Source organism: Gopherus evgoodei, unplaced genomic scaffold, assembly GCF_007399415.2.
Source record: "Gopherus evgoodei ecotype Sinaloan lineage unplaced genomic scaffold, rGopEvg1_v1.p scaffold_40_arrow_ctg1, whole genome shotgun sequence".
NCBI classification, from domain to species: domain Eukaryota; kingdom Metazoa; phylum Chordata; order Testudines; family Testudinidae; genus Gopherus; species Gopherus evgoodei.
In genome coordinates this window covers 1,824,127-1,840,562 of record NW_022060061.1, presented here as the reverse complement: position 1 = coordinate 1,840,562, position 16,436 = coordinate 1,824,127, and the positions used below count along the sequence as shown (strand labels likewise).

At 58.3% G+C, this 16,436-nt stretch overlaps 2 protein-coding genes across 2 annotated transcripts; both read left to right on the top strand.

The window, feature by feature from the left end:
• Window positions 1-1,719: 1,719 nt before the first annotated feature.
• CCDC130 (coiled-coil domain containing 130) lies at window positions 1,720-9,806 on the top strand. The gene is made up of 10 exons (XM_030546046.1): window positions 1,720-1,785; window positions 2,893-2,935; window positions 3,284-3,337; window positions 3,964-4,046; window positions 4,735-4,790; window positions 5,994-6,054; window positions 6,918-7,060; window positions 7,153-7,325; window positions 7,862-8,000; window positions 8,610-9,806. The coding sequence occupies exons 1-10, from the start codon at window positions 1,748-1,750 to the stop codon at window positions 9,038-9,040; spliced, it is 1,221 nt and encodes a 406-aa protein (XP_030401906.1). The 5' UTR covers window positions 1,720-1,747; the 3' UTR covers window positions 9,041-9,806.
• Window positions 9,807-12,382: 2,576 nt separating this feature from the next.
• Window positions 12,383-15,931, top strand: MRI1 (methylthioribose-1-phosphate isomerase 1). The gene is made up of 6 exons (XM_030545952.1): window positions 12,383-12,615; window positions 13,342-13,583; window positions 13,661-13,830; window positions 14,251-14,427; window positions 15,253-15,477; window positions 15,645-15,931. Exons 1-6 carry the CDS (start codon window positions 12,484-12,486, stop codon window positions 15,776-15,778), a joined length of 1,080 nt encoding a protein of 359 aa, XP_030401812.1. The 5' UTR covers window positions 12,383-12,483; the 3' UTR covers window positions 15,779-15,931.
• Window positions 15,932-16,436: the final 505 nt, after the last annotated feature.

The following is a 16,436-nucleotide window of genomic DNA, read 5'->3' as shown; positions in this document are numbered from 1 at the left end:
GGCTGGGGAACTCTTGTGATCCTTGATTTACAAGTGGGAGAGGGAGGGAGAGGGGAAGGGACTTGCCCTAAAGGTCACCCACTAAGTTAGCCACGCTGCCTGGGAACAAAAATCAAGGCGTGCTCCCGCTCAGTTCCCCACGCCACACCAGCCACCCTCGCCTGCCAGAGCTGGGGCTAGAACCCAGGAGTCGTGATACCCAGCTTCACCAGGCACTTGCAGCCTGACATGCAGTCTCTTCCTATTACTTGGAAAGATACCCTGCCCGCAAGCCTGATTGTACACAGATCTAACCCTATTGCAGTGAAAATATTCTGCCTCGCACTTTGCTGCTGATTCCCATTAATCTCAGGTTTGCCATGTTTCTTTTATAAACGTGGCCAGCCACTGAGTCATCACCCTAAATCCCTTCCCTGCACGTCTGTCCCATTTCAAATGGCCTCTCGGCTGTTTCGCTGCCCCGAGTGGGGTTATGTTAGTGTCCCTGCATCTGCATTTTCCCTTCCCGCTGTCTTAGTCACTTACAAATGGCCTTATTTGTCATAATCTTGCTTTGTTCCTCAGCAACTGCTATGAGGAGAGGCAGTGTGGTCCAGGGGCTAGAGCGGGTTTAGGATCAATACTCCTGGGTTCCATTGCCATCTCTACCATGATGCCCTAGGTCAGCTCAGGCAAGACACCGTATTCTTTGTATGTCAGCAGTACCTAAAAACTCTGATCAACTTTGGATTCAGGTCCATTGTGCCAGTCTCTTTTCGTGCTCTCTGGCTGTTTTCCCCCTTGATAATGGTATATAATACCTGCCTACTGTGTGTGTGTGGGGAGGGAGCATGCCTCATCCCCTGTGTTAAGAATTACCTAATGAATATGTACCTGTATTGTTACCCCGTTTACCTGATGAGGAAACTGAGGCCTAGAAAGGGGATGTGATGTGCCCACAATTATGGACTGATTCATTGGAGGAGTCAGGGATAGAACTCAGGAGTCCTGCTACCCAGCTACCAGCTGTGGCCACTGGACTCCACTCCCAGCCCAGATCTGGTGTCCAAACCCAGGATTCCTCTAGCCCTTAGATCTCACCAATGGGAAAAGAAACCAGGCATCCTGCCTCTCAACCAGCAGCTTAGCCATGTGCTAAAGCTGGGAAGGGAGCCCAGGACTCCCAAGTCCCAACATGCAGGGGGAGCCCTGGCAAAGGCTCAGGCTATTTCCCCACCCCTACGATTGTGCGAATCGCCCCTTTTGATCCCAAAGCAGGTTTCAATGCTTGTCTGCTGAGAGGGGCTGGGAGTTTATTTCCCAATCCTGCAGGGCAGGGGGCATAAGCCTGAAGTATTCACTGCCTCCCTCCCCCTTGGACCCATTCCCCCAGCGCTAAGACCTGGTTCTTCTCTCCCATGTGGAGACTGCGGACAGGGCAGCAGAGTTTTGGGTTGTTTAGGGTTGCCAACCCTCCAGGATTGTCCTGCAGTCTCCAAGAATTAAGATTTCATGTGATGCAAGTTCCAGGAATTCCGCCAACCAAAGTTGGCAACCCGACGCCTTGTTATTTAGGGCGAAGGGAGGGAGTCTCCTCCCCGGGGCGGGGGTTGCTGGGGCTTGCGGGCTCCCCAATGGAAGCCCCGCTCCCGCCCCATGCGGCACCCAGCCCAGCCAGAGCCCGCCACGTGAGTACTGCAGCAGCTGGGGGGCGGGGCCAGGGGCGGGGCCACACGGGCTTGGGGGGGCCGAGCTAAGGCGGCTGTTGATGACAGGGAGGAAGAGGAGGAGGCAGAGGCGGAGAAGGTTAGCGATCGCCCTTGCGTTGGGGGCGGGAGATCTCAGGGCCCCCCCCGCCCAGATATTGGAGGGGGGGGATTTGCTGTCTGCCCCCTCCCCCACATCCCCGCACACTGGAGGGACCTCTCTGCCCCCCCCATATTGGGGGGCTCCCTCTCTGCCCCCTCCCCCGGGCTGCACACGCACTGGGGAGGGGCCCCTCTCTGTGTGTCCCTCCCCCCGTTATCTGGTGTGTGCGGGTTGAAGGTTCCCTTGAGTGGTCCCCAACTCCCAGAAAGGCCCCTTATTGCCCCCCCCCCGTGTAAGCAGAGGGGGAAGTCACTGGCCCCCCCCCCAGCACACACACTGGTGTTAGCAGCAAAGAGTCCTGTGGCACCTTATAGACTAACAGACGTATTGGAGCAGGAGCTTTCGTGGGTGAATCCCCGCTTCGTCAGATGCATGTTAGTTACTGGCGGGGGGGGGGGGGTTCTGGTGATGCCAACCCCACCCTTGGGCTTGTGTTCCCAAGAGCTTCCTGGTGCTGACTCGTTTAGGGCCCTTTGGCCTTTGCTCTGCTTGGGGGAGGGAGACGGGGGGGCTGCAGCAGCACCCCTTCTCCCTGCCCCATCATAGCTCTGTCTGGTAGCCTCTGAGGCTAGCGTGCTGCTTGGGGACATGCTTAGCCCGCAGATGGGGCCTGTTTACACTACTAAGCCAAAACTTGTTCTGAGTATGTTGGGCATGGGGGGAGGGCAGTGGGGTCAACCGGGCTACAACCAGTCTGTCTCCCCCGACCCCCCAGGACAATGGGAACTGGGAGCTGAGCCAGCCAGCAGGACAGGCTTGCAGTCACCCTTGTGAGATCAGTTTAACAGGCAGCGAAAGAGCTAGAGAAGCAGTGTGGCTGAGTGGACTGGGACTTAGGACGGATGCCCCTAGTCTTCTGGATGATCTTGGGCAAGTCCCTTCCTGCTGCATGCCTCAGTTTCCCCATTTGTAATAGGGGGATAATGATACTGGCTTTCTTTTTTAAAGTGCATTGAGATCTATGGATGAAAAGTGCTTCATAAAAGCAAGTTGTTGTTATTTCTAGCCCCGGAAATGACCTTCTCTCCTTATCTTTTCCCGTAGACTGTGTGTTCCAGGTGCTTGGAGCTGGAGAATTTTCACAATGGTGAGTGGAGCTGATCCCAATGTTGCCATCCCGGGATATTCAAAAATCACAAGTCAGGCCTCAAAAAATCATGAGATTGTTTTTAAAATCGTGAGGTTTCATGAGTTCCTTTTCTTAGCCTTCTGAGCTGTTCCGGTCACTCAGCCCAAGTTTCTAAGCTTTTCGCCATGACTTTCAGGGGCAGGAAACTGCCTTTTTTGTTTTTAATGAAAGCTGAGATTCTCATGAAATCGCTGAGACAGATGGATAAAAAGAATTGAATCTCACCCGAGATAAGAAATCGGCTGCTTGAGTCTTGCATCCTGACGTAGGAGTTTGTTTATTATGTTTTTGCTTGTTTCCTTCTAGGGCGAAAGAAAAGGCGTGAATAAGTATTACCCTCCTGACTTCGATCCAGCAAAGGTAAGAGCAGGGATTGGACAGCAAGGCCTGGTTATAGACACATCAGCTGATGCTTGGTGTCTGGGTTTGCTTTTGCCAGCTTGAATGCTGCATTTACCAGTCAGCCTCATGGACAAAGTTCTGAGCCTGCTGCTGTAGCTGGGAATGAAACCAATAACTGGGAATTAAGCAAGTCAGGCCTCACTTTGTCCCCTTTCCTGTGAAAAAGCAACAGGAGGGCAGCAGATTAAATTCAACGGCTACATATATTAAGTGGATAAAGGGTAACTTACTTTATAAGGAACTGTGGAACTCCCTGCTACAGGATTTTAGTATATTTCAAAGCAGGATTAGGTGTGATATTGGTAAGAACGAAGTCCACCATGGCTAACATCACAAAGGCTGTAGGTCCGCATTCTTCCTTGTATGAGCTGACTTCCAGCTGGGGGGGTGAGGATGAAATTTCCTCCATGGGATATTATGGTGGGTTTACACCCCCCTCTGAACCAACCAGCATTGCCGGCTGCCATGGATGGGATACTGGGCTGGAGGGACTGTCGGTCTGATCCGGTGCTCCAGTTCTAGGAACCAAACTGATGCTGGCCTGTTATGGGTTAACGGCTGCCTTTCTATTCTTTCCCGCACAGCATGTCTCCCTTAATAAATACCGGAACAGTCACCCATTGCGAGAGAGAGCCCGCAAGCTCTCCCAGGGCATCCTTATCATCAGGTAAGAGCCTGTGCTCCCTTACCATCCCTCAGGACCCCTGAATGCACCTCGAGGGGACCCGTGGGTTTCTGCCTTGTAGGTAGAGCGGGGGATTGGGAAGCCAGGACTCCTGGGTTCTATTCCCAGCTCTGGATTAAGAGTGGGGTCTAGGGGCCTCAGGGGCCAGGACTCCTGGGTTCTATTCCCAGCTCTGGATTAAGGTTGGGGTCTAGGGGCCTCAGGGGCCAGGACTCCTGGGTTCTATTCCCAGCTCTGGATTAAGGTTGGGGTCTAGGGGCCTCAGGGGCCAGGACTCCTGGGTTCTATTCCCAGCTCTGGATTAAGGTTGGGGTCTAGGGGCCTCAGGGGCCAGGACTCCTGGGTTCTATTCTCCCAGCTACACTGAGTGGTGCTTTAGGGAGGACACTGGGGTTAGCCCCCAGCTGAGGCAGTGCAGTTGCCTCCCCTAGAAGTAACGGGCACAAACTCTCTGTGTTGGGGATGCTTGACTGTCGGTGGTTAAAGAAGCCAGGTCCCCTCTGCTCCCTGCATTCAGCCTGAGGCAGAATTTGGGTTGTTTGTGGGCTCTTGACTCAGCTGCTGCTATCTGTGCTTCGCCCCTTTGCTCCAGCTCAGTGGTTGTTGGCCGGGGAGGCCGTGGGGTTCTAGCACCAGGGTGACCAGCACCGTCTTGGCTGCTCTCTCCTAGGTTCGAGATGCCCTACAACATCTGGTGCGATGGCTGCAAGAATCACATTGGAATGGGTAAGCTCCCGCTCTCCCAGGGATCTGCCCAGCGCTCACCTAGCACCCTGGGTGTGCCCAGCCTGACTGGAGCTCTGGCCTCCATCCTCCGGATGCTCGGCGCACAGGGCCATGCCCAGGCAGTTGTGCTCCTGGCAGTGGTGGGGGCTGAGCCATGGCAGGATTGAGAAGGTGGACAGGGGATGTCCCAGGGTGTGTGTGGGGGAGGTGCCTTAGGGGGTTGGCTCCTTGATTTTAGGGGAGGGACCAAACCCAGGTTTAATTTACTTTCTCTGATGGTTGCTATTGTGCTGTCCTCTCTGCTGCCTCTGGGCCTTGGCTGAATAACGCCCCCGCCACACACACCCCTCCCATCTCCTACGGAGATATGGCCCTCCCATGTCCTGTGCACTGCCTGGGGCTTTGGCTCGGCCAGCAGCAGCTGTGGGGAAGGCGGTCTGGTGGGTAGGGCACGGGACTCAGACTTGGGAGACTGTGGTTCAGTTCCCAGCTCAGACACAGGCTTCCTGTGAGACTTTGGGCAATACCCAATACCTCCGTTTCCCATCTGTGAAATGGGGGTGATGATACGTCCCCCTGTCTCAGGGTGCTGAAAGGATGGAATCTGTGATGAGAATGGGGAGAGAAGGTTTGTCGTACGAGAGAACAGCCACTTGTTGTGAGATAGTACGGTCTAGTGGTCAGCACAGGGGGGCTAGGAGGAGAGGATGCCTGGGTCCTGCTCCCAGTTCTGAGTGGGGTCCAAGCAAGGGACTGAGGGGCAGGACTCTTCAGGGTTCTGGTCCCAGCTCTGGGAGGGGAGAGTGATAGTGATTACAGCAGGGGCAGGTCAGGACTCCTGGGTTCTCTTGCCAGCGGTGGGAGGACACTGGGGGGCGGGTTTGGGAGCCAGGACTCCTGGGTTCTCTTGCCAGCTGTGGGAGGACACTGGGGGGGCAGTTTTGGGAGCTAGGACTCCTGAGTTCTCTTGCCAGCTCATACCTCAACTCGCTGTGTGAACTGGACTTGTCCAAAAGTGTGTAGTCTTGCTGCTGACAATGTGGAGCGTCTGTGAACCCTGGGATTGAGAGCCAGGACTCCTGGGTCCTATTCCCAGCATAGCTTGAGAGCCCAGGTAGACATGGCATCCTTGCTAGTGCTGGAGGGAAATGCGGGATGTGGGTGGAGTTGGCGCTTCAGGCTCATCAGCTGTGTCTGTCGCAGGTGTCCGGTACAACGCAGAGAAGAAGAAAGTTGGGAATTACTACACCACCCCCATCTACAGGTGGGTGTGGAAAGCTCACATTCCTCCCTGTCTCACCTCCCAGGCGCTGAACCTGGGCAGAGCAGTGACTTGGGTGAGCTGCGTCTGGGGGGGCCACTGGGCCACATCGCAGAATCCCACCATTGTCTCTGGCCCCAAATGGCCTCCCCCAGCAAAGCAGTCAGGGTTAGAATGGGCCCCAGAGCCCCTGCCTGCCTCTTGCCCAGAAGGGGAGGGAACAGCCCCCTGCTGCTGAGCTGAGCTGGATTTAAAGCAACATCCTCTGGGCTCTGTGCGCCGCCACCTGTTCCCCTAGGGATGCGCCTGTGGTTAGAGCACAGGACTGGGAGCCAGGACTCCTGGGATCTCTTCCCAGCTCTGGGAGGGGGGTGGGGTCTAGTGATTAGAGTGGGGGAGACGATTCCCAGCTTTGCCACTCAACTGGATTAGTCCTTGCTCTCTCCCCCTCCCATGCTCGATTTCCCACCCTGCACACACACACCTGCCGGGTGGATAATACTGAGAGGCGAAGTAAGTGTCTGTGGAGCACGTGGCTGGGATGAGCTGGCTCCACAAGTGCATGGCATATTGTGATAGAGGCAGAAGCTGCCCCCCCCCCCCCCGCCAGCCTCCCCATAGCTAAAGAGAAATAAAACTAGCAGCTCCTGGGATTTCTTATGCCCCATGCAGCCACAGCGGCTCAGACTGGGGTCCAGCTAGCACAATATCCTGTCTCTGGCAGGATCACGTGCCAGAGACTTCAGGAGCTGGCGTAAGATCCCTCTAGCAGGGGTCAGGCGCAGAGGCCGGAGAGCTGGAGTCTGGCTGGGGCTTCAAGGAGGTGGCCAGGAGATAACCCCCCAGCCTGTCCCCTTGGGTGCCAGGTTTCGGATGAAGTGCCACCTGTGCGTCAATTACATCGAGATGCAGACGGACCCGGCCAACTGTGACTACGTCATCGTGAGTGGGGCCCAGCGTAAGGAGGAGCGCTGGGACATGCAGGACAACGAGCAGATCCTGACCACAGGTGAGCCCAGGGAGGAGCAGGCCCTGCTCCTGTCAGCGGCTGGGCGGACAGACCCCACCGGTGAGTCCGTGTGTCTGTCCCTCTGCCTCCAGAACACGAGGAGAAGAAGAAGCTAGAGACAGATGCCATGTACCGGCTCGAGCATGGCACCGTGGACCAGAGCAAGCTGCAGAGAGCCATCCCCACCTTGTCCAACATCCAGGAGGCCCAGAGTGCCTGGAAGGACGACTTCGCCATCAACAGTATGCTGCGCAGGAAGTTCAGGGTGAGCAGGGACTGAGAGCCGTGTGATTGCGCATTGCTCCTAGCTGGGACCCTCCTGGCCCTTTGGGAGGCAGTGTGACCTCGTGGATGGAGCACAGGACTGGGACTTGGGAGACCTGAGCTCTGCTGGGTGATCTTGGACAGGTCCCCTCCCCTCCCTGTTCCTCAGTTCCCTCATCTGTAAAATGGGGATAATGATATTGGCCTCCTTTATAGAGTGCTTGACGATCTGGGGCTGGAAGGTGCTAGAGGGGAGAGCTGGGTGGTGGTGCTGGGCTGGAGGAAGGACTTGCTAAGACTGCCCTTTGCACTAGACGTTGTGGCAGTTCAGTGATGTGTCTCTGTTATTCTCTGTCCTGGACAGTCCTTGCAGCATCAGTCTCATGGCCACTAGATCAGGGGCCAAGTCTAACCCTGGCGTAAGCAGGCACAGCTCTGCTCAAGCCAGCGGGATTTACCCAGGGCTGAGCTTCAATGATTTACTGTAGATGCTGCTGGCTGGGCACTCTCTCACCATCCTGTCCCTCCCCTGTTCAGGAGGAGGAGAAGATTCTCCAGGAGGAAGAGGAGAAGGACCTGGCTCTGCAGACCAAGGCCAACCTGAGCATCCCTCTGGTGCAGGAGACGGAGGAGGACCGGCGCCTGGCAGCCCTGCTCAAGTACCACAGCCTGGACTGTATGTGCTGCCGGCTGGGGCTGGGGCTGTGGGTGGGGGCTGCCTCGGGTCTTCTGGGGGGCCCTGTGCATAGAGTGATTCAGGGCCCTGTCTTGGCCTGAGGAATGTGGGCAACGTAGGCTTACGGTCACCACTGATACTGTCAGTTGGATGTGATTTACATTGGGGATGAACAAATCGGGGGAGCCAGGACTCCTGGGTTCTAGTCCTTGCTTTGGAGGGGTAGGGTCTAGTGATTAGAGCAGGAGGAGAGGGAGCCAGGACTCCTGGGTTCTAGTCCTAGCATTGGGGGAGGGAGTGGGAGCCCAGGACTCCTGGGTTCTATTCCCGGCGTTGGTGGAGGGAGTGGGAGCGGGAGCCCGGACTCCTTGGTTCTAGCCCTGGCTTTGTCGCTTACTGACGTGTGATTTGGGGGTGGGCTCTGAGGGGAGCGGCATTCAGGTCTGGGGGTCTCTGAGCCCCGTAGATCAGTGTGTGCTGTTCAGCACAGGAGCATCATGTTGGTCCCAGGGCAGGAGCCCTGAGCCAATGCTCCCAATGACATTGGAGCTTTCAGGTGCCCTCTGTGGATGCCTGTCACTACCCTGCTGCCCCTCCTTCTCCTTCCAGCTTATGAGGACAAACAGAAGCTGAAGCGCACAGAGATCTCTGGCCGCTCCTGGTTCCCCCCTGCTCAGGCTGCAGCTGGCAAAGCCACCAACACGCTTAAGAAGCTGGGGCTCGCCGGGAAAGCCCTGCCCCAGAAGGCGCTCACTGGCGGCTCACACATTGCAATCGGCCACTTGGGCATTGTGCGCCGCAAATCCAGGGAGGGGCCCGAGAGCCTGCGCAGCGCGGGAGAGAGCATGGAGCACGGGGCACGAACTGGCGGGCAGAGCTGCAACAGCGCAGCCCGTGGGACACCCCAGCAGAGCTCCCCCGTGGCCGACAGCGATATCCTCCCCGCAGAGGGCACTGCCAGCACCTCCTGCTCCGTCAGCCTCAGCTCCTCTCTCGTGGCAGACTATTCAAACTCCAGCTCTGATTCTGAAGTGGACTGACACACACCCCGGTTAGGGCTGGACTTAGGGGGCCGCATTTTTTCAATGACTCTAAGCCATAGACCCAGCAAGAACTCTGGCTTCTCCAAGCCACAGCAGGGATCCTGCCTTCTCCACAGAGCTCCCAGCCAGCCAGACCTTCAAACACCCTGTATCAGCTCTGTCGATACCCTTCTGGCGTAACTCTGGAAGGGCAGAGCCTGTATCCTGTGTATATGAGATTCCTCCTCCCAGGATTGCAGGCAACCTCCTCTAGTGGGGATTCACATCTGCCCCTCTGATATTTATACAGTGCCCCTCACCCTTGTGTCCCGCCCCTCGTCCCCTGCATCTGCTCCATTAGTCCTCTGTCCATAGTAAAGGAAAGGACAGACTAAAATAAACCTCCATTAAACTTTGGCCCTAACTGATTAACCATGTGGTTCGCTGACAGCACACACCCGGCTGGTTGTGATGAACCTTCGAGTCTCTCCTGCTTCATAGTAACAAGCCTGAAGAATGGTGGGGGAGGAAAGTAGGTAGCTGGGACTTTGCAGGGAAGGGAAGGGAATAGCTGCAATGGAAACGCTCGCAAGCTGCTGCTATCTTAAACCTGCTAAATGCAGGGCTGCCAAGGGACTTGTCTGCAGGTGCCATTTTCAAACATGGGAGAACCTATGTCCCGTTTTCAGAAATGACCTAGACCCTCAGGTCTGGTTTATGTACAGATCGTGTGTTGCCAGGACAGCCACTTCTCTCCTGAAATCATTAAAACTCTAGAACTCGCCCTGTTGATGGTCAATGAGACTAAGGCCTTGTCCAAACACACACAGATTGTACCACTTTTTAGCTGCACTGGGCTAGTTGAAACTGGTACGCCGCCCCCTCCCCCGGGGTTGTCCGTGTTATTCCCGTATGAAGGTGCAATGTAATTATTCCTATCTGGGAAGGGGAATACACTGTCGAAGGCACTTTTTATAACAGCAGGTGTGTGTGTGTGTGGGAAATGTTGATAGAATAGGTCTGCAGAATCATGACGGGGGTGGAGAAAGTGACTAAGGAAGTATTATTTACCTCTTCACCTAACTCAAGAACGGGTTCACCCAGTGAAATCCATAGGCAACAAGTTTAAAACAAAGTTAAGGCTGTGTTTTTGTCACACAATGCAGTCTACCTGTGGAACTCCTTGCCATGTGATATGTGAAGGCAAAAAGTATAACTGGGTTCAAAAAAGAACTAGATAAGTTCATGGAAGGTAGGTCCCTCAGTGGCTATTGGCCAAGATGCGCAGGGACACAGCCCCATGCTCTGGGTGTTCTGGTTGTCAGAAGCTGGGACTGGACGACAGGCTGGATCACTCAATAATTACCCTGTTCCATTCATTCCATCTGAGGCATCTGGCTCCAGCCACGGTCGGGGGATCCTGAGCTAGATGGACCATTGGTCGGACCCAATGTGGCCATTCTTATGTCCACTAGGTTCTAGAGACAGCATGGTCAGTGGATTGGGGTCGGGAGTCAGGACCCCTGGCTTCCAGCCCCAGCTCAGGGAGAGCAGTGGGGAAGAGGTCAGCACTTGTCTTCTGTCTAGGGTTGTCAGTTTGGGTTGGATGTATTCCTGGAGGTTTCATCATATGAACTGATCTTTAATTAAAGATTATTTTTTAGTTCCTGGAAACTACAGAACAATCCTGGATTGTTGGCAGCCCTAGCTCTGGGAGGGAGGGTGGGCGGGTATAGTGGTTATAGTGTGTGCGCTAGGATGCCTGGATTCTATCCCTAGCTCTGGGAGGGGAGTGGGGTCTGGTGGTCAGAGCAGGGGGCCAGGAGCCAGGACTCCTGGGTTCTCTCCCTAGCTCTGGGAGGGGAGTGGGGTCTGGTGGTCAGAGCAGGGGGCCAGGAGCCAGGACTCCTGGGTTCTCTCCCTAGCTCTGGGAGGGGAGTGGGGTCTGGTGGTCAGAGCAGGGGGCCAGGAGCCAGGACTCCTGGGTTCTCTCCCTAGCTCCAGGAGGGCAGTGGGGGCTGAGTTCTCTCCCTAGCTCTGGGAGGAGAGTGGTATCTAGGGGTTAGAGTGGGAGGCTGGGAGTAAGGTGACCAACTGTCCTGCTTTTGGGGTCTTTTTCTTATATAGGCTCCTATTACCCTCCACCCCTTCCAATTTTTCACATTTGCTGTCTGGTCACCCTAGTTGAGAGCCAGGACACCTGGGTTCTCTCCCCAGCTCTGGAAGGGGAGTGGGGGCTGTTGATTAGCGCAGGCAGCTGGGAATCAGGATGCCTGGGTTCTCTTCCTACCTCTGGGAGGGCAGTGGGGGCTGGTGGTTAGAGCGGGGGGGAGCTGGGACCCAGGACTCCTGGGTTCTCTCCCTAGCTCTGGGGGGTAGTGGGGGCTGGTGGTTACAGCGGGGGTGGGGGCTGGGAGCCATGACTCCTGGGTTCTCCCTAGCTCTGGGAGGGCAGTGGGAGCTAGTGGTTAGAGCAGGGGGCTGGGAGCCAGGACTCCTGGGTTCTCCCTAGCTCTGGGAGGGCAGTGGGGGCTGGTGGTTACAGCGGGGGGGCTGGGAGCCAGGACTCCTGGGTTCTCTCCCTGGCTCTGGGAGGGCAATGGGGGCTGGTGATTACAGAGGGGGGGGCTGGGAGCCAGGACTCCTGGGTTCTCTCCTGACTCTGGGAGGGCAGTGGAGGCTGGTGGTTAGAGCAGAGCACTGGGAGCCAGGCCTCCTGGGTTCTCTCCCTGGCTCTGTGGGGGCTGGTGGTTAGAGCAGGGGGGGCTGGGAGCCAGGACTCCTGGATTCTCTCCCTGTCTCCGGGAGGGCAGTGGGGGCTGGTGGTTAGAGCAGGGGGGGCCGGGAGCCAGGACTCCTGGGTTCTCTCCCCAGCTCCAGGAGGGCAGTGGGAGCTGGTGGTTAGAGCAGAGCGCTGGGAGCCGGGACTTCTGGGTTCTCTCCTGGCTCTGGGCGGGGAGTGGGGGCTAATGGTTAGAGCAGGGGGGCTGCGAGCCAGGACTCCTGGGTTATCTCCCCGGCTCCGGGAGGGCAGTGGGGGCTAGTGGTTAGAGCAGGGGGGCTGCGAGCCAGGACTCCTGGGTTATCTCCCCGGCTCCGGGAGGGCAGTGGGGGCTGGTGGTTAGAGCAGAGCGCTGGGAGCCAGGACTTCTGGGTTCTCTCCTGGCTCTGGGCGGGGAGTGGGGGCTGGTGGTTAGAGCAGGGGGGCTGCGAGCCAGGACTCCTGGGGAGGGCAGTGGTGCCTGGTGGTTAGAGCAGGGGGCCGGCCAGACGCGTGGTCTTGCGGGTTTATAATCCTGGTTTCAGAGGCAGAGCCTAGCCCGGCACTCGGCGGCGCTAGGGCCGCAGCGCAGCGCGGGTCTCCCTGTGCGGAGCCCCGAGGCCCGGGTCCGTCCGGAGCTGCAGCGGCCAAAGCCCGAGTCCCTCCCGGCCGAGCTGCGCCCCCCGCCCGGCCGCGGGCCATGAGCCTGGAGTCCCTGCGCTACCGCCGCGGCTCCCTGCGCGTCCTCAACCAGCTGCTGCTGCCGCAGCGGAGCTGCTACGAGCAGATCGGCGGCGTGCGGCAGGGCTGGGAGGCCATCCGGGCCATGCAGGTGGGGGCACCCCGGGGCGCTGGGCAGGCGGCACCCATGGGCAGAAAGGGGAGTTCAGCGCAGGGGCGAGCTGCGGCAGGGCGCGGGGCTGGGCGCGAAGCTTGGGGGGTGCAGGGCTGGGTATGAAGGGGTAGGGCGTGCGGGGCTGGGCGTGGAGCGGTGGGGGGGTGCGGGGCTGGGTATGGGGTGGTGGGGGGTTGCAGGGCTGGGCGTGGAGTGGTGGGGGGTGCATGGCCGGGTATGGAGTGGGGTGCGTGGTTGGGCGCGGAGTGGTTGGGGGATGCGGGGGTGCGGGCCTGGGCGCAGAGGGGTGGAGGTGCAGGGCTGGGTATAGAGGGGCGGGCAGGGCTGGGCGCAGAGGGGTGGAGGTGCAGGGCTGGGTATAGAGGGGTGGAGGTGCAGGGCTGGGTATGGAGGAGCATGCGGGGCTGGGCGCAGAGGGGTGGAGGTGCGGGGCTGGGTATGGAGGGGGTGCGGGGCTGGGCGCAGAGAGGTTGGGGGTGCAGGGCTGGGAGGTGCAGAGAGGAGGGTGCAGGGCTGGATATGGGCATGGAGACATGGGGTGGGGACTGGATCTGGGCTGGTCTGGGGACAGGCCTAGCTGGCCTCTTGCTCTGACCTGGAGTGGCAGCTCCTCCCCTGCAGCATCTCTCCACCCTACCCCCTAAAGCTTCCCATATGGTCCTTGGATCCCACTCCACCCTGACAGTGCCCCCTGTCCCCCAGGTGCGAGGCGCCCCTGCCATTGCCATCGTGGGGTGCCTGAGCCTGGCAGTGGAGCTGCATGGCGGGGCCGGCATGGGGCAGGGCAAGGCTGGCCTGGAGACCTTCATCCACGACTCCCTCCGCTACCTGGTGACTGCGCGCCCTACGGCTGTGAACATGGCGCGGGCGGCTGAGGAGCTGGGGGCTTTCACTTCCCAGGAGGCCCAGCGTGAGGAGGTCACAGCTGAGAGCCTGCGGGAGAGGTGAGAGCTAGGCCCATGGCCCCTTCCCTTCCTCGGGGTCAAGGGAGCAGTGCCCTAACCTTCCCCCCACCCCCCAGCGTCATCCAGTGGGCAGAGGCCATGCTAGAGAAGGATCTGCGAGACAACAGGAGCATCGGGGAGCACGGGGCACGCCACCTGCTCCAGGCATCACCGCAGGACAAGGTGACAGTGCTGACCCACTGCAACACCGGTTCCCTGGCCACCGCTGGCTATGGCACCGCGCTGGGTAAGTGGGGCTGGGGGGGGGGCATCTGCCCACACTGGGGGGGAGCCACGTTGCCTGTAAACATTGGGTTGGAGGAAGAGGGGGGTTCCGCCAGGTCTGCCAAGTAGAGTCGGGTCTTACTACTAGACCCCTCTCCCCTCCCAGAGCCAGAGAACCCAGGAGTCCTGACTTCCAGTTCCCTCTGCTTTAACCACTAGTCCATCCTCCACCCCCCTACTTAGACCCAGGGAGTAGAACCCAGGAGTCCTGACTCCCAACCTTTGTTCTAAGCACTAGACCCCATTCCCCTCCCAGGTCAGGGGAATTCACCCCAGGGGTCCTGCTACCATGCTCTAACCACTAACCTGCGCTCTCCAATCACTAACCTCTTGCCCTCCTCCTCTCCCTCCCCTCATGCACGATTCCCCTCTCGCCTTGCAGGGGTCATCCGCTCTTTGCACGCCCTGGGTTGTCTGGCACACGTCTACTGCACGGAGACGCGGCCGTACAACCAGGGGGCGCGGCTGACGGCCTACGAGCTGGTGTACGAGCACATCCCGGCCACGCTCATTGTGGATAGCATGGTCTCTGTGGCCATGAAGGAGAAGGGCGTGTCGGGTGAGTGGGAGACACTGCAGCCTGAACCCCACCGCCACAGGCGCCAGCTGGCCTTGTTAGAAGGAGATGTGGATCCTAGGGCTTGTTAAGCTGGTGAGCCCTTCAAGGCAGGGACCATCCTGGAGTCTGGCATGGTAGAGCCCTGATCTCAGTCAAGGGCGGGCATCCGCAAAATGGCACAAGGATGCCCGATCTTGGCCGGGGTCTGTGCAGCATCACGCACGATGGTGATGACGGGGGTGTGGGGGGGACGTCTGTGCCACACCCAGTGCGATGGGGACCCATCTTGGTTGAGTCTCACAGGAATCAAGACATCAGTAGATCCCTCTAATCCAGTATGACACCAACAGGAGCCAGCACCAGTGCTGCCTTGCGCATGGATGAGACAGTAACACCTATTTCTCAATGTAGGGCACTTCATCCCCAGTGTATTAGTACCACTGTCCCCCGTCTGTGAGCGGGGTGGACATGCTGAGGCATAGAGAGGGGTTGTGGCTTGCAACTGCTCTCCTGGCATAGCCAGGAATAGAATCCCGGTGTTCTCCCAGCACGGTATCCTTTCCCCGGACATCACTGCCTCTTGGAGACTCATGCTGGGTGCTCCATAGAGCTGCTTTCTTGGGGCCCTGTGCAGTCCCTGGGGGTGCAGGAGTATTGGGGTCTGCCAGCCACAAGGCTGACTAGCGGCAGGAAGGGGGCAGGAGGAGGGGACCGCGATAGGATCTCACGAATGCTAAGGTGGCCATCTCAATGCTGACTCCTTGGCGGTCGTGTGGCACAGGAATCGCCCCTCCAGGACTTTAAGCGTTGCATTCCCTTGCCCAGCTGTCGTCGTGGGAGCCGACCGGGTGGTGGCCAACGGCGACACCGCCAACAAAGTGGGCACCTACCAGCTGGCCATCGCTGCAAAGCATCATGGGATCCCCTTCTACGTGGCGGCCCCTAGCACCTCATGTGACCTGAGCTTGGCAGAAGGGGCTGAAATCGTGATCGAGGAGCGGCCGAGCCAGGAGCTGACGGACGTCAATGGAGTGAGGATCGCAGCGCCAGGTGCTGCAGTGGGGTCGCATCCCCGAACAGTATTGTGGACCAGTGGGCTATTCTGGTGCAAGAGGAGGTGGCAGTATTGGGCGAAAGGGGCCAGTGGGGGAATTCTTGGTTGGGTATTTGTCACGTTGCTGAGTGGCTCACGGTGTCTCTGTTTTTCTCCTGCCCAGGGATCGGCGTTTGGAACCCGGCCTTCGATGTCACGCCGCATGAGCTCATCACTGGGGGCATCATCACGGAGCTTGGTGTCTTCTGCCCTGAAGAGCTCCGAGAGGCCCTCACCCGAGCAGTGAAAGGAGAGTGAACCCCTTGGGCCAATAACTGCCCTGACTCGGACTACGGGAGAGAGACCTGGCTTTCCCTCCACAGAGACCAGACTCTGTGTGTGCCGGGGTAATACATCCCCTGCCTGGCTCTGTTTTACACGCTGTTAATAAATCCCCATCGCCTTTGACCACCACTTGTCCGCATGGGCTGATGCCTGTAGCTGTCTAAATTAGCAGGGCTTTAAGGAGCTGGGTGTCCTCTACTGGATGGAGTCTGACTACCTCGCTCCCTCCCTGTGTGTCATAGCCCCTCTACTGCCACAGGAGATTCTCCCGTGGCTGGGGTTTGTGCTTTAGGCTCACTTGATGTTCTGAATGGCAGCAGGGGGAAGTGCCCACGTGGCCTGGCAGAACCTGCCACAGCGGTTCCTCCTGACTCACTGATAGCAGAGCAAACGGGGGGCAGAGGGAGCTTCCCCAGGAGGCCCCAGCTGCCCTCAGAGCTTTGAATTGGAGGGTGTGTGGGGGCAGATGAGCATATCTGGAATTGGGTGGGGTGACATCACTGCCCCCAGGGTGTTCGGTATCCCGGCATGCACTGGGGTTAGCGTGCCTCTATGTATCCCGGCATGCACCGGGCGGTTGGGTGCCGTTCTGTATTCAGGCATGCAGCGGAAGTGACGTTTTCCCCTGCCT